At 43.0% G+C, this 25,975-nt stretch overlaps 1 protein-coding gene across 1 annotated transcript in view; it reads right to left on the bottom strand.

Moving 5' to 3' along the window:
- DTWD2 (DTW domain containing 2) overlaps positions 1–25,975 on the bottom strand; it is a 399,585-nt gene that overhangs the window by 148,760 nt on the left and 224,850 nt on the right. Inside the window, 1 exon segment of the mRNA XM_029570996.1 lies at positions 14,341–14,533. Coding sequence (XP_029426856.1) covers positions 14,341–14,533 — 193 coding nt within the window.

The raw sequence follows: 25,975 nt of genomic DNA, 5'->3' as shown, positions 1-25,975 counted from the left end.
GTAAGAAGGGACCCACAATGTCATCTTCAGTGGTTACACCCGAAAACCCTCTTTCCTGCCAGGTTCAGCGTGGATAGGCAGGAAGAAATGTAAACCCACCCAGTCAGTCTAAGAGGGGGTGGGGAGGAAAAGCAGGGATAAAAGTTTGGAAACAGCCTATGTGCGGATGATTGTTGAGAAAACCTCTGCAATGAATAATTCTGAGGTACAGCATTTAATTTTATTGCGCTGGAGAGAATAAAACCAGTTGGCAATAAACAACTCAATAGATAATTTACAACTTTGAATGAGTATTATTAAATTTACTTTTCATGTAAGGCCATTTCTCCGATACCTTGAAAACGTTGAAAACTTTGATACATTAAAAACCCTTTTCTTAGCAGAAAATTTCTTTAGGAAAACATTAACAATTATGTTCTTTTCCTTTTACCAAATTCTACTAAATTCAAACATGAGTCATGTAAGTGCTGTGTTTGTTTTTTTCCTTCCTTTACACTGCAGTGCTTTTCTTGCAAGTCTGTGTTTGAGAAATTGACTCTGTGTTACTATTCTCTTTTATAGGCTCTTCTCTTTAAAGGAGTCACTTCAGGTGAGTATTTGGGGGGGGGGGGGGGGGGGGGGGGGGTTGTGTGCCTGGTGTTTTTTCTTTCAGTCTTTCCCTCTTTGTCTGCTTTATTATTGGGTTCACTGAAACGTGTATATAATCTGGCCAGTGTTTTATATCTCTTTTACTTTTTGAAGCTTCTCTGCAATGGTCCTGGTTGCAGCGTGTATCTATTCTTCCTCGTCAGTGTTCTTCCTACCTGGGTTTCCCACCAATCTGACTTTGAAGAAATCAATAAAAGAAACAGTATATCCTCTCCCCATGTTTCTCTCACAAACTTTATATTCCCTAGTGAGATGTATCTAATGGCTAAATGTTTTCCTTGCTTTTTAAGAAAGCAAGCGTTAATTTAATTGCCCTGTCTATGCCCGTTTTCTCTTCTACGTGGGGAAATAGTACAATCTCAAGCATATATTAGAGGCAGGTGCAATAAGAGTACTTTATAGTTAGCTCCTGTTAGCGGACACTTTAAGAGAGAATTTTCAGTGAATACACTTTCTCATGCTTTAACTGATCCAATCTTCAGCTCTAGTCCAGACTGTGGTGTTCTCCCTATACAAAGTTTTTGAAGGCTAAAGGGAGCTAAATTTGTCTGATCTTCAGGGAAGGCTATGCAAACAATACTTTCTGCTTTTTTTTTTTTATATTTGGCTCTCTTGGGAAATGGCTGACCCCTCAGGTCAGTAATGGCAACTTGAAGTGACTGTGACAGTCACACCAATATTTAACGGAGAACTCCGACACACACCTCACTCACACATACAAACTAATCTACGATTATCTTGATAATGGTCCCCAATTTGTATCCATGTTTTTACAAATTTTTCCTCAAATCCGTCAATTTTCAACTAACCTTTCCAAATTGTACCATCATTTGTTATTCTCAGCAGGAGATCCTTACTCTGGTGATGTCACTAAAAAATAGTGCATTTTAAAAGTTCTCAAATTTCTTATCCATAGATTTCCCACTCTTCTCAGAACCCTGCTACAGGTGACAACCATTTCCATTTTATTTATATACCTTTAAAAGTGCTGAACTAATCCTCCAAACCCAGGGGAGCTGGTTTCTGTGCTCCCCTGATGTTCCTCCGCAGGCAGTTTACATTATTGTTTTTCTTTCTGCAGTCACGTTGTTCTCCTTCATGCTGAAGCTGCAACCTTCAGCATACTCTCTAACTGTGGTGATATGCAAATTCATGACCCACTTTTGGGTTCTTCTGAATCATTTATCTCACCTGCAGGGCTTGCTCAGGGCACTTGGTCACTCAATATTCCCCCTACCATGTTCTTATTTTATCGATCTCCCATGGCAGAGCCCTGGACTGTGGTATCATCAATGCATCATCATCACTAGGCCCGGCCACAGCCAAATATCAGAGGCAACAGCTTCCCCAATGCTCCCTACCACTTTACCACCCTTCCAGAGCAAACACAGCAACAGGAGCAGCAGTGACAGGGAGCCCCCCTTCTCTCCTGCTGCTGTGAGATTAGCAACAGTAGCAGCAACTCCGTCCTCCTCCCATCAGTGCTGCGACAGGCGGTCAGCAACACTCACACGGCAGCCAACTGCTGCCTCCTGAGTGCAGCATGACGCTGCCATCACTGGCCCCATTTCCACCTGGTAGCCAAATGAGAGAAACAAAAAAAGAAACCCCTTTAAGCTGCACTAGCAGGGGCAGTGCAGCTCTGCTTCTGCTTTTCCTGTTGCACTATGACAGCCATGTCAGTCAGCTCCATAACCCAGCTGTTTCTACACTGTAACACCTTATTAGCCAGCCTCCCCTGTCCCAGCCATGCTAGTGCCTAGAGGCATCATCAAGGACTTGGGTGCCCCCAACAAGTAAAAAACAAAAATAAAAAAAAGGTTGTTGTGTTTTATTTATTATTATTTTTTTTTTTTATTCTGCACACACACAAGTATCACATACTCATGCTAATTGCCTGACCGAGAAGAAAAGAAGGCAATCAGCACTTCCATCATGACCTCCACATGCCTGAAACTGGCCCTCTGGCTCCAAAGTGGGATGAAGAGTACTACCCCTGCTGGGTCTTTCTGCCAGCTCTGGTATGTATGGTCCATCTTTCTTTGGGAGAAGGGCAAGGTCTGAACACATTGATAGGTCCATTATGGGCTGCTAGAGCAGGGATGGGCAAACTTTTTTTTTTTTTTTTAATATATAAACAGGGCTACTTTTGTAGCTCTTCCCTGCATCAGGGGCTGAGGTGTATCCCCACCCCTCAGAATTCCGGCTGGGCAATGGTGGGGGGGGGGGGGGGGGGGTCCCCTCCTCAGAACTCCAATTATACTCCCAGGCCGCATACTTAAAATAAAAAAAAAAGAAGCATATTTGTATCAGGTTGTGGCAAATGTAGCCTGGGAGTATGACAGAAAAAAAGACTAACACTGTCCATTCCCTGGCCCCAGCACTCCTCCCGGCATCTTCCTCCCCTTCCCTGATACATCTCCTTCCATGACCCTAGCACTCTCCCTTGTCAGACCTCAAGATCACTCTTCTTACTTCTGAGACTTCCTCCATCCAGCACAGGCTTCTGTCACACTGCAGCTGACTCCTCTTTCTCTTGCCGCTGAGCCAATCAGGTGCACCAGTCACAGCCATGCCACAGTGTAGTTTGCCCACTCCTTAACTACCCTAATCTCAGACAGCAGACTTCAAAGCGCCCTAGTGACAAAGAGGCACCACGCTCAAACCCAGGCTGGAAGGAGAAAGACCTGACGCACTTACCAAAGCTTCACTGGGTCAACCATAACCCCCATTGCTCTCTTCCATCTGGTCATCACTCCAGTCGGCCAACACCTACTTCCTGTCTCACTTAGAGTCCCGTGCAAGGCAGCACCTCAACACAACGGTTACCTTCTGTTTTAAGGTGGGGATGGGGTTAGGGTTCTTGCTTTTCAGAGCCTCATGCTTTTTCTTACGTGACACCACAAACAGGCTGTGGTGCCCAGGTGCTCTTCTTTATCTCCCTCGGACAGACGATGCATGCGTAATGCCCATCGAGTTACAGCTAGAACCCGGCTCCCCATGGGGAAGAGAGGGCGGATCTATCTGAGGTAAAGGTGAAGGGCAAGGAGATGATTTTGGGAAAAGGGATCTGGGGTAACCTGAGCTCCTTCCTCCGATTGCCTCAAGCTGCTGAGACCACCGTCCTTGATCTGCCTGCTCAAATCATCAACACAAAGACCATCAATGACAACATCTAGCAAGCAGATCAAAGACGTCTTCCGTGGACTGGAGATAAGGGACCTACCGATAGAGGTAGGTGGGCTACAAAAGTGTTGATAAGCCGGTTCTGGCCCACGGGCCACAGTTTGTCCACTCCTGTGCTAGAGTAAAACTGAATCTTTTCTATAGACTAATATTTGGTTTTTAATTGTTGAATTCCATTTACTGATGAGCGTTTTTTTTTTCTAACATGTTTTTTTTTAGACTTTCCTGGACCCATGATGCAGCAACTCCTGGTCCATGCTTTGCATTGGGGCACCCTGCAAACTGAGACGGACGTGAATAGGGCAAGGTTGGCCATGTAGCTTATAGAGGATTCATGGAGATATGAGAGCCTGAAGAACCAGCTGTGACTAGTTGAGAAGGTCCACCCCATGCATATTTCCCTGCATATTTCTGTCATTGTTCATCATGGAGTCTATTATGTATGTAGGTCTGCCTACAATTGTGTTTTCATATGGTGTTTGTCTCTTTCTGACATGCTGGTGTGGCACCAGTTATGTTTTTGTTTCATTTGCATGTATCATCTGATCAAACGTTTTCTAAGTATATGCTTCCTCCTCCTGTCCCTCTCCATTATACCCATCCTTATGGCAGTGTTTCTTTTCTGTGCTCTCTATGGAGTCCTCTACTGCATGCAAAGGAAAGGCATATGCTCTGTGTTTTGCGATTATCTAGCATATTGTTTGCCTCTCTCTTTCTTGGTTACATTGCATGTCTTCTCTATATACTGTCTTTACATTCTTTGTTCATGTTTCTTAGTGAAACTGTTAACCCTGTGTATCCTAGCTTCTTCCCATATCTTCCCTTTTTTCCCTTAACTCCCTACAGCATGCAGCAGCCTTTCCAAAGGACCACAGACCAGGCATTCATCCCTTATGATTTCCTCTGGAAGTGACAGATGCCCCCCTTTTGGAAATGAGGTTGTATGTGCTGCCCAGGGGCGGCTCAAGGCAATCTGCTGCCTGAGGCGAGGGATGAGATGGCACCTCCTCTCACCCCCACCCCACCTCGCCCCCTCTCCCTTTTCCCTCACACACCCATACATGCATACACACGATACACACACACACACACACACACACCCTCTCATATACACACACACCACATACACCCCACACATACATATATACACACACCCTCATCCACCCTCTCATATATACGCACACACACCCTCTCATACAGTGACCCATCCACACCCACCCTCCCTTTCATACATAGACACACCCTCTCATAAAGATATTCACCCTCCCTTTCATATACACATACACACACACACCCTCTCCTATGCATACACACACCCTCTCATACACACTCACAGGCTGCATCCCCGTCCCCCAAGCTAATTGCCACACACACACGACAGTAGCAAAGCCAGAAATGATTTTATGGGAGAGGGGGGCCCATGATTAACATGGGTGGGCAGTAGACATACAGGTCTGAGCCCTACTAGTTGTACTCTTATCCATAAATAATGCCTTAGAGTGTAGATGACAAAGAATTTCTAAGTAGTTTGCAACAGCTGTTATGCATCATGAGTGAAAATTTAAATTAATTATTTCAAGCACTTACCAACATTAATATTTTTATTAATCTGTATTTTATTGTAGGTTATAAAAACACAAGAATATCAAGTAAAAAGCAAACACCACAAACATCAGACCCAATCAATCATGTAATAAAACAAATACAAGTATTCTATCATGAATCCACTTTCTAGAAAGGCAGAGATCATCATAACTACAATAAAATATCAATAATGATAAGAACGAGTGTTGAGCAGAACTAGGACAGTTCACATTACAACCCAACACGCAAAACAAAAAAAAATTCAATTTCTACTATCACCTCAGCGAATCAAAATCCTTCCACTGCTACACACTTTCAGGGTCATTTATCAAATTGCTATAAGGCGTTTTCACATGCGTTAAGCCCCTTTAACGCATGCAACATGCCCTCATCCTATGTAGGTATTTATATCTCTATAGGAGGCCCACCTAGTAACTCGGGGTGTGGTTTAGGTATTAGTATAGGGGGTTAGGGGCCACTTTTACATTCAAAGTGAGATGTACGAACAGAACAGTGCTCCCTTGTGAAGATTTGATGACCTTCAGAGTGAGGAAATGCACCCAAAGATGAGATTTGTGCAATGTTCTTTCAGCCGGCCTATTTTGAATATGGCATTTATTCAAGGATTTATTGATTTTGCTCCGGAGGGTAGATGTTCCGACCATTTTATTCTTTCTCCAGAGGGGCAATAAGCAAGGGTCTTGTTCTGATTTCTCTGAAGGTTCATGTGGTAGCAATTTCTTGCTACAGAGGTTGGATTCAGGGGGTTTTGTTGCATCTCATTTGGATATTTTGCATTTCCTTTGTGGAATTAAGCATATTCATTGTTTGGGTACTTGCCAGGTTCTTGTGGCCTGGTTTGGCCTCTGTTGGAAACAGGATGCTGGATTTGATGGACCCTTGGTCTGACCCAGCATGGCAATTTCTTATGTTCTTATGTTCTTAGCCTAGCTTGATGTTACCCAGGTAGAGAGTCCATCTCTCTCTCTCTCTCTCTCCCCCCTGTGGTTGTAGAAGGGCCCTGACAGCTAGGCTGGCTCTCCGAGAGCTTAGACCTACTAAACATGGTCCCCCCAGTGGCTGTATGTAGGAAATACAACAACGTAGCGCTTCGCATAGGTATTAGCACAAATTGCGATAAGCTGCCTATTACCATAAAACACAAGATATTTAGTGCATTTTGATAAATCCAGGCCTTTGTGAGGTAACACAAAGTCCTGCAAAAAGGAAAAGACACCTAGAACTTTGCCATTCCATACAATCACAGCACTCATGCTCAGGAATCAAACAGCACTCTTATTTATAAAAGCAGCAATGCAAATATTATACCAGGCCCCAAAACACTAATACACCATCTACTGGGCAAAGAGAACAAGCCAGACTGGTACAAATCACTACAGAGAGAATACACAATAACAGAAACACTGCCCTTGCGGGCAAATCTTCAATGCGCCGCCTCGGTTCTGCTTGTATCCACAGGGGTGGGAATCCCTGCCGACACATCATCATCTCGCCGCCGCAGTTCTTCCTATGTGCCCGCACTGAAACACACACAAATTATACCTTTTCTTGTTCTTCAGCCACTGCTTGGAATCCGGCAGTGAACTGCAGCTTTTTTTTTTTTTTAATTTCTTTGCCGCCTCCTTTCTCTTTCTTTGGCTGCCATTGGCTTCGGCTTCGGCTCAGGCAGCAGCCCGCAGTCTTTTTTCTTTTTTGACGATCCACCGCCGCTCTCTAGTATCTGTGACACATTCTAAGTGACTGTCTCTCTTTTTATTTTTATTTTTTTGCTTTCAGCTTTGCCTAGACATGCTCATGCTACACCCTCTGGAAGCATCAAGAGGAAAGGCTAGCCAATCACCCAGAGGCCCCCGGAAATTCATCACGCTCCTTCCCATTCCCAATCCATTCCCCAGGAAGAGGGACAATTGTTTAAAATAAGCACTTTCTTTTTGTTTGATATTTGGTGTTCTTGGTCGTTTCTGTTGGGGTGGTATCCTCCAAATGGATTTGTTTTGCATATACACAGACTAGAATGATCCTTACAATCCAGTGGGAGCACTGAGAAGAGAGGATCACCTTGCTGGTGGCTGAAAGGAATCAGTAAGTTTTGCTTGGGAATTTTTTATTTTTTTTTTAAGTATTGGGGAGAAGTAAACTATTGAGGTATATTATTTAGGGTGTTTGGGCTTTTAATAGTCAGTAAGGCAGCTAATAAACAAAAGTTAATGTTTGTATTTCCCAACCCTCCCACCCCTCTCCCACCCACCACTAGCTCATCCATTAATTTATAGGCAGGTGCCACTTTCACACTAAAAAAAAAAAAAAATTCAGCCTTATAACTTCACTTCAGGAATTCCCCACACCTTATTGAGAGTTTGATCATTCCCCTGTAGGCCACTACCAGACATATAATGAATACACTAATACATTTAAAGCACGCTAATTAGACACATTCCTACTCCCATAGCAACCAAAATTTTAACTAGGAACTGAACAAATTTCAGATGAAAGCAGCAGTCCAGCAGCAAGAGAGGGACCTCCCAATCTTTGCATCGAGTGTCACATGTATGATTTTTTACCCACCGGTGAGAAGTTGTACATGTGCATGCGATGGAAAGAGCTCCTGTATCTCGGAGAACGAGTCCGATCTCTGGAGGATAGAGTGGCAGACCTGGAGGAGCTGGGGCAGACAGAGGTACATAGATGAGACCTTCAGGGACATAGTAGCCAAGTTCCAACTTCAGACAGGCAGCTCTGGTGCTGCCTTGGAGGAAGAAGGTCTCATAATCAGAGATCATCAACCTGGTGCAGCAGGAAAGGATCCTGTAGCAAGGACCTGTTCGCCAGGTGGTGCATTGCCCTCTTGCATCGACGATGTGTCTCCCAGGGCTACTGCCAAGAAGGGAAGGGTAGATGGCTGTCATAGCTGGTGATTCGATTATTAGGAATAGCTGGTGATTGGATTATTAGGAATGTAGACAGCTGGGTGGCTGGTGGGCATGAGGATCGCCTGATAACATGCCTACCTGGTGCAAAGGTGGAAGATCTCACGTGTCACCTAGACAGGATTTTAGACAGTGCTGGGGTGGAGCCGCTGTCGTGGTACATGTGGGTACCAACGAATTAGGAAAATGTGGGAGGGAGATTCTGGAAGCCAAATTTAGGCTCTTAAGTAGAAAGCTGAAATCCAGAACCTCCAGGGTAGCATTCTCTGAAATGCTCCCTGTTCCGCGCGCAGGTCCCCAGAGGCAGGCAGATCTCCGGAGTCTCAATGCATGGATGAGACGATGGTGCAAGGAAGAGGGATTCAGTTTTGAAAGGAACTGAAGAACCTTTTGGAGAAGGGGGTGTCTTTTCCGAAGGGATGGGCTCCACCTTAACCAGGGTGGAACCAGACTGCTTGTGCTAACCTTTAAAAAGGAGATAGAGCAGCTATTAAACTAGAACAAAGGGGAAAGCAGACAGTCGCTCAGCAGCGCATGGCTCAGAGGGAGGTATCTTCAAAGGATACTAATGATGCATTAGAATTAGGGCATCCCAACAGTGAGGTTCCAATAATAAGAAAAGTAGTCCAAGTGCCTGTAACTAAAAATTCACCTGAGCTAAAAGATGCCAATTTATCCCTATCAATTAAAAAGCAGAATGAAAATACAAACAAAAAACAAACTGAAATGTTTGTATGCTAATGCCAGAAGTCTAAGAAGTAAGATGGGAATATTAGAATGTATAGCAGTGAATGATGACATAGACTTAATTGACAGCTCAGAGACAAGATGGAAGGAGGATAACCAATGGGACAGTGCTATACCAGGGTACAAATTATATCACAATGACAGAGGAGCATCTTGGTGGCGGGGTGGCACTTTATGTCTGGGATGGCATAGAGTCCAACAGGATAAACATCCTGCATGAGACTAAATGCACAATCGAATCTTTATGGGTAAAAATCTCTTGTGTGATGGGGAAGAGTATAGTGATAGGGGTATACTACTGTCCACCTGGCCAAGATGGTGAGATGAACAGTGAAATGCTAAGAGAAATTAGGGAAGCTAACCAAAGTGGAAGTGCGGTAATAATGGGAGATTTCAATTACCCCAAAACTGACTGGGCAAGTGAAATATCAGGACATGCTAGAGAGATAAAGTTCCTGGATGGAATAAATGATAGTTTTATGGAACAATTGGTTCAGGAACCGATGAGAGAGGGAGCAATTTTAGATCTAATTATCAGTGGAGCACAAGATTTTGTGAGAGAGGTAATGGTGGTAGGGCCGCTTGGCAATAGTGCTCATAATTTGATCAATTTTGAATTGACTAGAAGGGAGACCGTAAGCAAATCCACGGCTCTAGTGCTAAACTTTCAAAAGGGAAACTTTGATAAAATGCGAAAAATAGAAAAAAACTGAAAGGAGCAGATACAAAACGTAAAAAGTGTACAAGAGGCGCGGACATAGTTAAAAAATACCATCCTAGAAGCACAGTCCAGATGTATTCCACACATTAAGAAAGGTGGAAGGAAGGCAAAACGATTACCGGCAATTTTAAAAGGTGAGGTGTAAGAGGCTATTTTAGCCAAAAAATCTTCATTCAAAAATTGAAAGAAGGATACAACAGAAGAAAATAGGATAAAGCATAAGCGTTAGCAAGTTAAATGTAAGACACTGATAAGACAGGCTAAGAGAGAATTTGAAAAGAAGTTGGCTGTAGAGGCAAAAACTCACAATAAAAACATTTTTAAATATATCCGAAGCAGAAAGCCTGCAAGGGAGCCAATTGGACCATTAGATGAATGAGGGGTTAATATAGAAACATAGAAACATAGAAATGACGGCAGAAGAAGACCAAACGGCCCATCCAGTCTGCCCAGCAAGCTTCACTTTTTTTTTTCTCATACTTATCTGTTTCTCTTAGCTCTTTGGTTCTATTTCCCTTCCACCCCCACCATTAATGTAGAGAGCAGTGATGGAGCTGCAACCAAGTGAAATATCAAGCTTGATTAGTTATGGGTAGTAGGGGAAGTAACCGCCGCAATAAGCAAGCTACACCCATGCTTATTTGTTTTACCCAGACTATGTTATACAGCCCTTATTGGTTGTTTTTCTTCTCCCCTGCCGTTGAAGCAGGGAGCTATGCTGGATATGCGTGTAGTATCAGTTTTTCTTCTCCCCTGCCGTTGAAGCAGAGAGCTATGCTGGATATGCGAGAAGTATCAGTTTTTCTTCTCCCCTGCCATTGAAGCAGGATATGCATTGAAAGTGAAGTATCAGGCTTATTTGGTTTGGGGTAGTAACCGCCGTAACAAGCCAGCTACTCCCCGCTTTGTGAGTGCAAATCCTTTTTTCTTCTCCCCTGCTGTTGAAGCAGAGAGCTATGCTGGATATGCGTGAAGTATCAGTTTTTCTTCTCCCCTGCCGTTGAAGCAGAGAGCTATGCTGGATATGCGTGAAGTATCAGTTTTTCTTCTCCCCTGCCGTTGAAGCAGAGAGCTATGCTGGATATGCATTGAAAGTGAAGTATCAGGCTTATTTGGTTTGGGGTAGTAACCGCCGTAACAAGCCAGCTACTCCCCACTTTGTGAGTGCGAATCCTTTTTTCCATATTTCCTCTTGCTGTTGTAGCTTAGAGCGATGTTGGAGTCACAGTAACCATGTGTATGTTTATTGAATAAGGGTATTATCTCCAGGCAGTAGCCGTCATTCTGGCGAGCCACCCACTCTTTATTGACGGCCTCTTGATTTTATGGATCCAGAAGCACTCAGATAAGATAAGGTCATTGCGGAAAGATTAAACAATTTCTTTGCTTCAGTGTTTACTGAAAAGGATGTTGGGGAGATACCCGTTCCGGAGAAGGTTTTCATGGGTAATGATTCAGATGGACTGAACCAAATCACGGTAAACCCAGAAGATGTGGTAGGCCTGATTGACAAACTGAAGAATAGTAAATCACCTGGTCTGGATGGTATACACCCCAGAGTTCTGAAAGAACTCAAAAATGAAATTTCAGATCTATTATCAAGATTTTGTAAACTATCATTAAAATCATCTTTTGTACCTGAAGACTGGAGGGTGGCTAATGTAACCCCAATATTTTAAAAGGGCTCCAGGGGCAATCCGGGAAACTACAGACCAGTTAGCCTGACTTCAGTGCCAGGAAAAATAGTGGAAAGTGTTCTAAACATCAAAATCACAGAACATATAGAAAGACATGGTTTAATGGAACAAAGTCAGAATGGCTTTAACCAAGGCAAGTCTTGCCTCACAAATCTGCTTCACTTTTTTGAAGGAGTTAATAAACATGTGGATAAAGGTAAACCAGTAAATGTAGTGTATTTGGATTTTCCGAAGGATTTGACAAAGTTCCTCATGAGAGGCTTACAGGACAAGTAAAAAGTCATGGGATAGGTGGCGATGTCCTTTCATGGATTACAAACTGGCTAAAAGACAGGAAACAGAGAGTAGGATTAAATGGCAGTTTTCTCAGTGGAGGGGGGTGAGCAGTGGAGTGCCTAAGGGATCTGTACTGGGACCTGTGCTTTTCAATATATTTATAAATGATCTGGAAAGGAATACGACGAGTGAGGTAATCAAATTTGCAGATGATACAAAATTATTCAGAGTAGTTAAATCACAAGCAGATTGTGATAAATTGCAGGAGGACCTTGTGAGAATGGAAAATTGGGCATCCACATGGCAGATGAAATTTAATGTGGATAAGTGCAAGGTTATGCATATAGTTACTAACAATGTTAGGTTCCATAATAGGAGCTACCACCAGGAAAGATCTAGGTGTCACAGTGGATAATACATTGAAATCGTCGGCTCAGTGTGCTGCGGCAGTCAAAAAACAAACAATGTTAGGAATTATTAGGACAGGAATGTGAAAAAAAAGAAAAAATGTCATAATGCCTCCATATCGCTCCATGGTAAGACCACACCTTGAATACTGTGTACAATTCTGGTCGCCGCATCTCAAAAAAGATATAGTTGCGATGGAGAAGGTACAGAGAAGGGCGACCAAAATGATAAAGTGGATGGAACAGCTCCTCTATGAGGAAAGATTAAAGAGGTTAGGACTGTTCAACTTGGAGAAGAGATGGCTGAGGTGGGATATGATAGAGGTCTTTAAGATCATGAGAGGTCTAGAATGGGTAAATGTGAATCGGTTATTTATTCTTTCAGATAATAGAAAGACTAGGGGACACTCCATGAAGTTAGAATATAGCACATTTAAAACTAATCAAAGAATGTTCGTTTTCACTCAATGCACAATTAAAATCTGGAATTTGTTGCCAGGGGATGTGGTTAGTGCAGTTAGTATAGCTGTGTTTAAGAAAGGTTTGGATAAGCTCCTTTAGAAGTCCATTACCTGCTATTAATCAAGTTGACTTGGAAAATAGACACTGCTATTACTATCAACATGGGATATACTTAGTTTTTGGGTTCTTGCCAGGTACTTGTAGCCTGGATTGGCCACTGTTGGAAACAGGATGTTGGGCTTGATGGACCCTTGGTCTGACCCAGTATGGCATGTTCTTATGTTCTTAGTATGTGTGCATAAAAGATGGGTCTTAGTGCAGGAGGGTGAGCACATGTGTGCAAGTAGGTGCAGAATGGTTGTTCGAAAGAAGTATAAATGTTAAAATTGGGGGAGGTGAATAGTGTATTGAGATGCTTCTATAGTAGGTAGGGTCTAATAAAACCATTTTTCAACAGAAAAGTGCCATAATGTCCTGTTGCCATCATGGTACTGTCTCTTGAAACGTAGCCAGGAAAGGGCTCCATATGGAACTTTTTCCTGAGACTTTTGAGGCAAAAAGGAGCCTAATAATGGGATGTACAGTATATATAGGATCCACCTCCTGCTCACTCAAAACATTTTTATTCAGGACTTTGTTAATAACCTTTAGAGAGTTTACACACCAAAAGTGGCTGAGTATCCCCTTTCATGAGATTAGAGATTCAGCTGCGGTTCTCCCCTTGGAAGCCAAAACTGTTGGTTGTCACCTCACTCAGATCAACACAAAGGCTGATCCAGTCTTGCTTTTGCCCCATTGCATGCATGGAAATACACTCCTGTTTTTCTTAGGGAAATGAGAACTACAACTCTATTCATTTAATGAAGCAAAACCAGGACTGGATCAGTCTGTTCAGGTTGATCTGGATGATATAGCAATCCTATCAGTGACCCCCCCCCCCCCCACCACCATGATTTTTGTTCACAAAACATAACAGAGCTCTTTTAAAACCTGTATTTAGAAATGATTCAAGTTGCATAAATAAAGCATTCACAAACCACTGTACTAGGCATACTTCAGTTAAGCATGTAGAAGGACCCCACTAAAATTAGCTGTATTGTTCACAAGACATTGATATTAGAAACAAAACACGAGAAAGGAGAAGCTCTAAATTGCCTTGTTGTGAGAGTGTCAAGAAATAACCATCAATCTCTAAGGCTTCCATTAAAACAATTATAAAAACTCTCAGTTACATCCTAACGCATCTGCCTGGAGAAAACAATATTAACATGAATTGCATTAGCAGGGGAATGTAATAAGATGTAGACAAGGAGCATATCACCACTTTAGAAAAGCTCTTACATGAATAATTAATGGGTCGCTTCTCCAAATAAAAAGGGCATATTTCTTGGTAGATGACATGCAGTTAATTTGTTCAGGGGCTACTGCCAGGCTTGGCATTAACCAACCTATCAGCTGGGACAAGCAATGCATTAATCCCAATTTTCTTGACACAACACTAAATATTTGTGACAACACAGATATTTAAAATCTAGGCTCTAAAACAAACCTGTACTTTCTACAAAATCACATTTATTTCTTGGCAATCAATTTAACTGAGCATTAATCTAAACAATTAAAAAGGCTAAGTATTAACTTTTGCTTATATGCAAATTGATCTTTACCTGTTTAGGAAGGCGGAAAAGGGAGTTTTTGTAGAATATATCCTTAGCTTGACTCCATGTTCCATCAATGATGATGATTGTGCATGGAAAATGAGAAGGCACACAGGCCACTTCTTCAAGATTAACGGCTTGCGTTCCGGGATACAAAATTAATGTACCAGGATTTCTGCACACGGCTGCAAGTTCAGGATACCTATAAATAAGAGGAAAAAAAATACTATTTTTCCTGTAGTTTTCAATTTGATAAAAGATCATAAAAATATTTAGATGTACCAAACTGAGATGATACAAATAAAGAACAAAATTTTAAGGTCCAAATGTAGGGCCTGCAAAATTGCTTCCCCACCCCCCCAATGGAGAGGAAGTTCCTTCTCCCTACAATTTTGGGGTTTATGAGATATTGCTGTAAGCATAAAGGCATATTCCAATCCTCATTATTATGTTTCAGATAGTCTTTTGCTGGAGTTGTCAGATGGCACCTGTAGTTAAAATACTTTGATGCACTTTTTTTTTTTTAAGTACCTTCTTGTTGGCTTTCCTGGAATCTGCCTTTTTTTCACTTTTTTTGTTTTGTTTTATATTTGTTACTCTCCGGCCAGCAAAAGTGCTTTTTAGAATCAATTACTGTTTTTCCTGTGAATCCCTACTGCCATTTCTTTGTATTTCCCTGTTGTAAGGGTTTTTGGATAAAACAGGTAAGTCACAGTTCTGTAGACCGGAGCTTCCCAAACTGTGGGTCGGGAGACACCAAATGGGGGGGTCACAAAACCTTCTGTTGGGGGTCACCATTGTCTCAAATGGCTGCATTCTTCAGATGCCAGCAACCTTAGCGGTGGAAGCCAGCACGGGGCTCGTGAGCCGCATGTACCCAGAGGCCCTGCAGCGGCTCCACCCTCCTGAGGAAGCCCTTTGTGAGAAAGCCTGTGACCTTGCAAGGGTTTACAAACCCTGTGCTGACTTTCATTACTAATGCTGCTGACACTTGCAGATCAATATTCATTTAGCTATATGACTTTTAATATTCCACTTTCCAGCATTTAAAAGTGGATTACATTCAGGTACTGTTGGCATTTCCCCATCAGTCTTTGGGACAAGCCATGAGAGGAGGGGAGGGCTGAATGTACATATCTCCTGGTAGAGAGACTGCCACTGCTCCTCTCTTTTCACCCACCTACTGCAAAAGAAAAATATTGCCCTGTCATCTGTCTGCCCTCTTTTCCCCACGAGTTGTCATCCATCTTTGGCCTGGGGCCCGAAGGAAAATGATGTTGCTGACCCTGGCAGGGGCATGTTTGGAGGAGGGGCTATTTAAAGGGAAGGATCAGGTGCAGGAGACACTTGAGGATTATATCAGCTAGAAAGAGATTATCTGCAGAGGGAGAGAAAGGGAGAATGACAGAGGAATGACTGGAGGATGCAAGAAAGGAGTTGGAGGGAGAAGATGAGAAAAGGCTTGGGGGAGAGACGTTGAGGCTGGAAGGTGAGATAGAGAGGGGATGGTGAAAGAGTGTGAAGAGGGAATGGTGGATGGGGTGAGAGGGAAAGGATGACAGAGGATCAGATGGGGTTTGAGCGTGAGAGAGGATCCGCTAAAGCACATCTTCCCAAACTGTAGGTTGGGACCCCAAATGCGGGTCACAAAACCTTTATCCGAGGTCACAAATTTATTTATTTAAAAGTTTTTACTATACCGACATTCGTTAGATACATCACATCGGTTTACATTAAAACATAACAATAGCAAAATTTGCTTTACAGAGAAACAATGGTATTAAACAGTGAGCTGTAACTATGGGGGGGGGGGGGGGGAGAGAGAAACAAGGGAGTGGGATGTGCGGTAAACTATATACATAACAAATAGAAAATGATGCCTCTCAAATAGCAGTACTCTTCAGGCACCAGCAGCATTAATAGTAGAAGAAGTCAGTGTAAGGCCTGTGAGCCAGCACACGTTCAGAGGCCCTGCAAGGGCCCCCACCCTGCATGAATTTCTATGGTAACATAAAGCCCTATATGAAGAGGGCCAAGGTCGAACCTGAGAGCTTGCACTACCTCACAGGTCCTGTGGTGCCTTTCATTACTAATCTTATTGCCGCTTGTAGATTGCAGTCAGGCTTGGAACCTTCCATGAGTGGAGGGAAGAGCTGAGTGTGCATGAAGTGGTGGAGACTGCCATTGCTCCTCTCTCCTCACTAAACTTTCCCAAGAGAAAAATGATGCTCTGTTGTCAAGCCTGCCCACTTTTCCCACCAGCTGTCATCTGCCTTTGGCCCGAGGCCCAAAGGAAAATGTTGCCACTGACCTTGGGATGTTTAGAGGAGGGATTGTTTGGAGGGAGGCATAATATGCAGGAGGAGATTGCAGGTAGGATCAGGTGGTGAGGGATTTGGCTATGGAAGGTGAGAGACAGGGATGACAGATGGTTGATTGAGAGATATAAAAGAAGAGCTAGGAGGTGATAAGAGGGTCGGAGGAAATATGGAGGAGGAAACAACAAATGATCAGTTGGGGCTTATAAGAAGGACTGGAGGGTGAAAGTATCAGCTAGGGAGAACATAAGAGCACGCCATACTGGGTCAGACCAGGGGTCCATCAAGCCCAGCATCCTGTTTCCAACAGTGGCCAATCCAGGCCACAAGAACCTAGCAAGTACCCAAAAACAAAGTCTATTCCATGTTACTGTTGCTAGTAATAGAAGTGGCTATTTTCTAAGTCAGCTTAATTAGTAGCAGGTAATGAACTTCTCCTCCAAGAACTTATCCAATCCTTTTTTAAACACAGCTACACTAACTGCACTAACCACATCCTCTGGCAACAAATTCCAGAGTCCAATTGTGCGTTGAGTGAAAAAGAACTTTCTCCGATTAGTTTTAAATGTGCCACATGCTAACGTCATGGAGTGCCCCCCTAGTCTTTCTATTATCCAAAAGAGTAAACAACTGATTCACATTAACCCATTCTAGACCTCTCATGATTTTAAACACCGCTATCATATCCCTTCTCAGCAGTCTCTTCTCCAAGCTGAGAAGTCCTAACCGCTTTAGTCTTTCCTCATAGGGGAGCTGTTCCATTCCCCTTATCATTTTGGTCGCCCTTCTCTGTACCTTCGCCATCGCAACTATATCTTTTTTGAGATGCGGCGACCAGAATTGTACACAGATTTCAAGGTGCGGTCTCACCATGGAGCGATACAGAGGTATTATGACATTTTCTGTTTTATTCACCATTCTCTTTCTAATAATTCCCAACATTGTGTTTGCTTTTTTGACTGCTGCAGCACACTGAACCGACGATTTCAATGTGTTATCCACCATGACACCTAGATCTCTTTCTTGGGAGGTAGCTCCTAATATGGAACCTGACATTGTGTAATTATAGCATGGGTTATTTTTCCCTATAGGCATCACCTTGCACTTATCCACATTAAATTTCATCTGCCATTTGGATGCCCAATTTTCCAGTCTCAGAAGGACTTCCTGCAATTTATCACAATCTGCTTGTGATTTAACTACTCTGAACAATTTTGTATCATCTGCAAATTTGATGAGCTCACTTGTCGTATTTCTTTCCAGATCATTTATAAATATATTGAAAAGTACGGGGCCCAATACAGATCCCTGAGGCACTCCACTGCCCACTCCCTTCCACTGAGAAAATTGTCCATTTAATCCTACTCTCTGTTTCTTGTCTTTTAGCCAGTTTGTAATCCACAAAAGGACTTTGCCACCTACCCCATGATTTTTTACTTTTCCTAGAAGCCTCTCATGAGGAACTTTGTCAAATACCTTCTGAAAATCCAAATATACTACATCTACCGGTTCTCCTTTATCTACATGTTTATTAATTCCTTCAAAAAAGTGAAGCAGATTTGTGAGGCAAGACTTGCCTTGGGTAAAGCCATGCTGACTTTGTCCATTAAACCATATCTTTCTATATGTTCTGTGATTTTGATATTTAGAACACTTTCCACTATTTTTCCTGTCACTGAAGTCAGGCTAACTGGTCGGTAGTTTCCCGGATCGCTCCTGAAGCCCTTTTCAAATATTGGGGGTTACATTAGCCACCTTCCAGTCTTCAGGTACAATGGATGGTTTTAATAATAGGTTACAAATGTTTACTAATAGGTCTGAAATTTCATTTCTGAGTTCTTTCAGAACCCTGGGGTGCATACCATCCGGTCCAGGTGATTTACTACTCTTCAGTTTGTCAATCAGGCCTAGCACATCTTCTGGGTTCACCGTGATTTAGTTCAGTCCATCTGAATCATTACCCATGAAAACCTTCTCTGATACGGGTATCTCCCCAACATCCTCTTCAGTAAACAATGAAGCAAAATTAATCTTTCCGCAATGGCCATTGTCTTATCTAATTGCCCCTTTAACCCCTCGATCATCTAACGGTCCAACTGACTCCCTTCAAGCTTTCTGCTTCCGATATATTTAAAAAAAGATTTTACTGTGAGCTTTTGCCTCTATGGCCAACTTCTTTTCACATTCTCTCTTAGCCTGTCTTATCAATGTCATACATTTAACTTGCCAATGCTTATGCATTATCCTATTTTCTTCTGTTGGATCCTTCTTCCAATTGTTCAATGAAGATCTTTTGGCTAAAATAGCTTCTTTCACCTCTTCTTTTAACCATGCTGGTGAACGTTTTATCTTCTTTCCACCTTTTTAATGTGTGGAATACATCTGGACTGTGCTTCTAGGATGGTTTGGGAGGTTTTTTTGGTTTTTTTTTTAACAATGACCACGCCTCTTACACACTTTTTACCTTTGTAGCTACTCCTTTCAGTTTTTGTCTAACTATTTTTCTCATTTTATCAAAGTTTCCCTTTTGAAAGTTTAGCAAGAGAGCCGTGGATTTGCTTACTGCCTCCCTTCCAGTCATTAATTCAAATTTGATCATATTATAATCACTATTGCCAAGCGGCCCCACCACCGTTACCTCTCTCACCAAATCCTGTGCTCCACTGAGAATTAGATCTAAAATTGCTCCCTCTCTTGTCGGTTCCTGAACCAATTGCTCCATAAAGCTGTCATTTATTCCATCCAGGAACTTTATCTCTCTAGCATGTCCCGATGATACATTTACCCAGTCAATATTGGGGTAATTGAAATCTAAGAAAGAAATATCTCTTTTTAAGCTGAACAACGATTAAATAATCCTATCGCAAAACATTGTATGACATGCTTTTGTTTTTTTATATAAATGCTATAAATCCTTTACCTTCTTGAGACTTGAACATAAGCACATTAGTCAAGGATTAGAGACCATCATAACACCCCCAGTGCTGCAAGTTGACACTTGTATCTTACACCTTTATGGGTCCTCTTTAATCATAGGTCCAATAGATCAATGTTTACTCAACGAAAAAATTATTTTTATCATTTTTTAAAAGTTCAAAAAGGTATTACTTCCCTGTCGGAGTCAGAGGTCCGACACGCGCGTTTCGCAAGCCGCTGCCTTAGGGACGTGTTAAGCTGACCCTCTCTACCCGGTGCTCCTCTGATTGCTTCACAGGGTGCTGCTGCGGGCAACTTTTTGTTTGTAACAAGTTTGTAAAAGTCCCTCACAATTTCAGACCTGTCGCCATTTCCTGATCAAGTGGTAAAATGGGGTCACATTGGCTAAAAGTTTAGGAAGCCCTGCTGTGCACCTCTCCTCATGCATTCTGCTCATCAAGTCACTCCTATCTATGCTCTTCTCCTCTGCTGCCAACCTCTGACCTTGTGCTTTCCACCTGGCTACATCATATGCATAAAACAGACTTCCTGAATTGGTGCATCATGCTCCCTTCTCTTGTCTTACTATATTTAAATTCCACCTTTTTGAGGCTGATTTTAAATCTTAACCCCTGACTGTCCTGCTTACAGAGTATATTGTTTACATTTAGCCCATGATGGTCAAGTGTTTAGTGTGTCATGCATGTAAGCATTATCTGTCAGGTGTGTCCCAGTAGAAAAAACGTTGAGAAGCACTGAGCTAGCTTATACTCATTACAATGCACAATTGTTCCCACTCTCTGGAATAGTGTACCATATTGAAACAAATTGTCTTAAGTTTGGAAAGATGGTCAAATCTTGATTATTTCAAGCAGCTTTCGGTTAGACTGTTTCTTCCTTTTGGAGTATGGCTGGGTTTACAATTAAGAGTTTGATGAGCAGAGGGTGAAGGCAGTCTGAACCTAGGGGAATTGCTGCAAGGGGGCTTATTGATTCTGATGTGGGAGAGATTGCCATGTTGAAGTGTGAGTGTGGGGGGGGGGAGGGGTTGCAAATAGATTGGTTATTGTATTGTATCTTTCATATGGGTTGTTTTACTGGATGGGATTTGACCGATTGTTATGACTGTTATTGTTTTGTATTTGTTTTAGGTTGGTTGGGGAGCGAGGAAGAGGATTGTTTCTGATTATAATTGTTGACATTTTATGTAAACTACTTTGATGTAACACGAAAAGCAGGGTATTACATTAAATATAAATAAATAAATACAACCCTGATGAAGGCATAAATGTTGCGCTCGGAGATGGACCCTTGTCCTGGGGCAGTGGAGAGACACCTCCTGATAGGGAACAGAAGGCAACTGCCCCCAGGGGGCAGAGCACTGAAGGAGACAGAGGCTCGGATGAGCTTCACCACTGGAAGCCCGAGGTCCCCCGGGAGGAGCCCGTAGGGACCTGGGCCACTTGGACTTAGGTGGGCCTCGCAGGGTCTCCTGGGAGAGTAGAAGTCTGGCGTGCCCACAGACACAGGGAGAGCACAATCAGGTTCGAGACTAGAGGTCCGATGGAGCAAGGAGGACCAGAACAGCACAGGTGATAAGGCAAGGAACAGAGCCAGAATCTAGGGATGAAGTCAGGTGAGCAAAGGTCAGAGTCCAGAGGTCAATCCGTGGGATGGTCAACAAGGCAGAGGTCAGATACCGGAGGTCAGACGAGGTCACAGGCAGGCTGAAGTTGGGAGGCAGGCAGGTCAAGGAACGAGCTGAGGTCTTGAGGCAGGCGGCAGGCAGGCAAAGCAACAAGCTGAGGTCTTGAGGCAGGCAGGTCAAGGAACAAGCTGAGGTCAGTACCAGTTAGACAGTCCGGACGTACTACCTGGGGAAACGTACAAACGAACACAGAAACAAGACGAGCAGGAACAAGGCAGGAACAGGACTGGAACAGAAGGATCCTGGAATGAGACTTAGAACAAGACAAGAGCAGGAACAAACGCAGAGGCAATCTAGCATACAAGCTGACCCGATTGCCTAGGCAAGACAGACAGGAACTTCTTTATATCGGGGGATCAATCAGGGCGTGCCGCGGAGCTAAGGCCCGCCCTTGGCCCTACAAGAGGCCGGGCGGTCCGCGCGCACGCGCGTAGGGCCATGGCCAACATCGCTAAGGACGCCGAGCCTCGGCGTGAGGGGCGCGCAGTGGAAGGCCCGGCGACTGCTGCCACGGGAAGCCGGGGCCTAGAGGAGCTGGCAAATGCCGCTAGGGAGGCCGACCCGGGACCTGCCATGGGACCATAAAGGTGAGCACGCCCGTGCGCTGCTTGGCCGTGGACAGGGCGCGTAACAATAAATTGTTGAAACATGGCCATGTAAGGTTTTTAGAGCTCTATTTTTGGGTTTACGTATATATTTTTTATGTTTGGTTTTATATCATTTATTAAATAATTATTATTATTACTGTCAGTGTTTGTATTTTTATACTTAATTATGCTGGTCTCATCACTCTTCTCTCACAGCTATGGAACTATATCAGTACTCAGACCCAAACTCCTTCCCACCTCAAGCAAGAGTAAATATATTTGAATTTTTGAATTTGAGGGATCGCAGTGGCAAAGCGGTATGTATGTATTTGGATGATTTATTTTTTGTAACTAGGGCTATGGGAGAAATGGAAGGCATTGATGGAGCATCTCTGATGGTCCTGTTCCTGCACCAAATCTCTCTTTTCAAGGCATTATAAATATTTTTATTTTTATGAACAATAATTGAATTATATGACAATATGACAGTTGCTATTCATCCTCCACAGGCCAATTTTATTTTGGATAATTGTGCAAACCTACTGAACTTTTAAAAATCTAAGTTAAATTTTAAGTCTTAACAAGGTCTGTGATCTTTCACAGTACATAAGCTGGAAAACTCAAAATCATTTCAACTATTTTGAAGTGGAGCAAATGCCAATGAATACCAGTGATTATTTTTATAATTCTTAGGAATGTTAGGATAAGGTGCAAAAAATAGTGAGTGCACAAAAACATACCACACTGCAAGACCACAAGACTAAGAACAATACAAACTTTGAGACATGGACTACTTATCTGATGCTTGAGAGCTATTGTGAAGTTCTCAAGCATCCGTCATTCAGCAGTCAAGGATGTGATTTGTATTGCACAAAAAGAAATGCCTTAATTTACAGTTCCCAGAACTGCTGAATCATCCAATATCAGAATTCACTATTCATGTACTATATAATTTGTAGTTCAACCTTTAAAAAAATATGAAAAACAAATTGTTTTACACAATAAATCTTTCCACTCCAGAAAACTCAACAAGATTTACAGCTGGGGGGGGGGGGGGGTTTATTTAGAGAAATGCATGTCTGTGGTTTAATAGCCCATGTCCTCTATTAACAGACTTTATTACAAACAAAATGTGCAGTTTAACGGGTTTGCTTACTGTAGAGGGTGTTTTCCGTAGATAGTAGAATGAATTAATCCTGCGCATGTTGAAATACAGAGAGCATCTCCATTACCTGGTGCTTGAGAACAGATTGCACTTCCAAATGGATCTATGAGAGATGAGAAAGATCTGGATGGGGAGGCAAATAGTGTGGAAGGGATGGAGTTCAGGAGAAAATCAACCAGTACCCATGGCTGCACAATGTTGAGGACCCAAGAGTCCTTGGTTATTTGATGCCATTTGTTCAGAAAATGCTGCATTCATCCCGCTACCAGAAGGTAAGGGAGAGGCCAGGTTGACAGGATCAAAAGCTGGGCCCTGGTTTAGGCTGGAACTGCTGGGTAGTTTTTGACTGGTGGCGCTCCCATTGCATAGGATTGGCCGGAGGTTGCTGCTGACGCTGTGCCATGGGCTCTCCCCTGAGCTGGCACACTCACCTGACGCCACCACCTGGAAGTGCTTTGCAGCAAGGATACCACCACCATCCTTCTTCTGGGGCTTCCCCAAGGCACGCACTATCTTTAAGGCCTTGTGGCGGGAATCCATGAAGCTGACACTGATAGATGTCACATGGCTGGGTATTTAAACCCCGGCCATGCTACTGATCGCCTCAGCAATTGGTCGCCTGCATCCTGAGTTCCTGATACTCTCTGCCTGACCCTGCGTTCCAGTTCCAAGCCCTGCTTGCCTGTCACATCTCTCCAAGCCCTGCCTGCCTCACCCTCCCTGTCTTAGTGTTTTCATCCTCCCAGTGTCTTCCACGCCTGCCCTTGGAATGACTACTGGATCTGACCACAGCCTGGAACATGACCATCATTGTCTGCCGACTGCCTCTGATCCTAGCCACGACCAGGACTTCTTGCAATATAATCCTCCTTGACACATGCCTAAGTCCTGCTGGTCCCCGAAACCCGAGGGCTCAACTTAAGGAGAAAGGGGCTGATATAGATGAAGAAGGGAATGGAAAATAAAACAGATGATGTCATAATGCCTCTGTATCGCTCCATGATGAGACCGCACCTTGAATACTGTGTGCAGTTCTGGTCACCACATCTCAAAAAGGAAATAGCTGCACTGGAGAATGTGCAGAGAAGGGCAACCAGAATGATAAAGGGCATGGAACAGCTGCCCTATGAGGAAAGGCTAAAGAAGTTAGGGCTGTTCAGTTTGGAAAAGAGATGACCGAGGGGGGATGTGATAGAGTCTACAAAATCATGAAAGGACTTGACAAGTTAATGTAAATCGGTTATTTCTCAGATAACAGAAGGACCAGGGGGCGCTCCATGAAATTAGCAAGTAGCTCATTTAAAACAAATCGAAGAACATTCTTTTTCACTCAGCGCATAGTTAAGCTCTGGAATTCATTGCCAGAGGATGTAGTTACAGCAGTTAGTATTGCTGGGTTTAAAAAAGGTTTGGATAATTCCCAAGAGGATAAATCCATAAACTGCTATGACAGTAATTAATAAGCAATAGTAGCTTGTGATCTATCTAATGTATGGGTACTTGCCAGTTACTTGTGACTTGGATTGGCCACTGCTGGAAACAGGATACTGGGCTTGATGGTAACCCAGTATGGCATATCTTATGTTGTGTTCTAAGCCCTAGACCACTCTTGTACCAGCCTAGTCCTGCCAGCTGTCAGGGAGGACCTACAAGGCCTTCCCTGTAGGTTGATTCAACCTCCCCACAGCAACAAGGGTCCACGAATCTTACAGAGCCCATACTGCTGAAAAGGCCAATAGGGCTTATGTGAAAGTAAGGTCATTTATAAGGATAGTATTTGTGCTGCAATGGAGCGCATTGCTCTGGAGCCAGGGAGAAAGATTGTACCACTACATTTTAGTCTTTTATCTGTGAGAGCTTCTCATAGCTTCTCTCCGAGGGGGTAATTTCCAACGCATAAAAGGTCCACTGCTTTTTCATGGACATCCTCGCAGATGGAACTGGCTCATAACCACACCATATGCTGCGCTCCAATAGAGGCTGCGGAGGCACATGAAGCAGAACAAAATGATTCATCCACAGAATGGAGAATGTGTTGTCGCACAGCTTCTTCTGCATTTCAGAATGGCTGAGGGAAGGTATTCTGATTGAAGGAAGATAGGTACAGCTTCAGCATTTGAAGACAATCACAAATATATTACACCATGTAGAACTGATGGATAGTAATGCAGGTGGAGAGCACTGCACTCTGGAATATTTTTTGGCAGTATTGTCTAGAAGTCTGAGAGCTTTACCTGGTGGGGAATTGAAATGAATACGGGTCTTCTTTGCTTTTTTCATAGCTGATACCACAAAGTCAGACTGGTGCTGCCGGTGAACTACACCAAAGCCAGGAGACTGTTAGACTCAAAACTTGAGATCCAGCTTTCTAGATGTAAGGGGACAAGATACTGGTGTTTCCCACAACTTCATAAGCAGTCCCTTAAGAATGTCAGGAAAGAATGTCAGGAAAGAAAGAAAGAATATAAACATAATTCAAATACCAATAATACTCAAAAGCGATCAAAAAATTGAATTAGCCGAGAAAGTGCGCAACCTCAGCGTGATAATAGACACAGAACTAAACCTCAAACAGCACATATCACTAAAAGTCAAAGAAGGGTATGCTAAACTAACGGTACTTAGGAAACTAAAACCAATGCTGACATTATCAAACTTTCACACAGTACTTCAAGCACTAATATTTGCGAGCACAGATTTCTGCAACGCACTGTTGCTAGGATTACCTTATACATCAATAAGACCACTGCAAATATTACAAAACTCTGTGGCTAGAGTTCTCACAGGCAAAACGAAAAGGGATCACATTACAGATACAGTAGTGGAGCTACATTGGCTACCAATCAAGCAAAGAGTTCAATTCAAAGCACTGTGCACCATACACAAACTGATCCATGATGAAAAAGAAGAATGGCTGAACACAGCACTACAAGTACATGTACCACATAGA

This window comes from Rhinatrema bivittatum, chromosome 1 (assembly GCF_901001135.1).
Source record: "Rhinatrema bivittatum chromosome 1, aRhiBiv1.1, whole genome shotgun sequence".
NCBI lineage: Eukaryota > Metazoa > Chordata > Amphibia > Gymnophiona > Rhinatrematidae > Rhinatrema > Rhinatrema bivittatum.
Note: the sequence above shows the minus strand (reverse complement) of the source record. Positions and strands in the feature narration are given on the sequence as shown.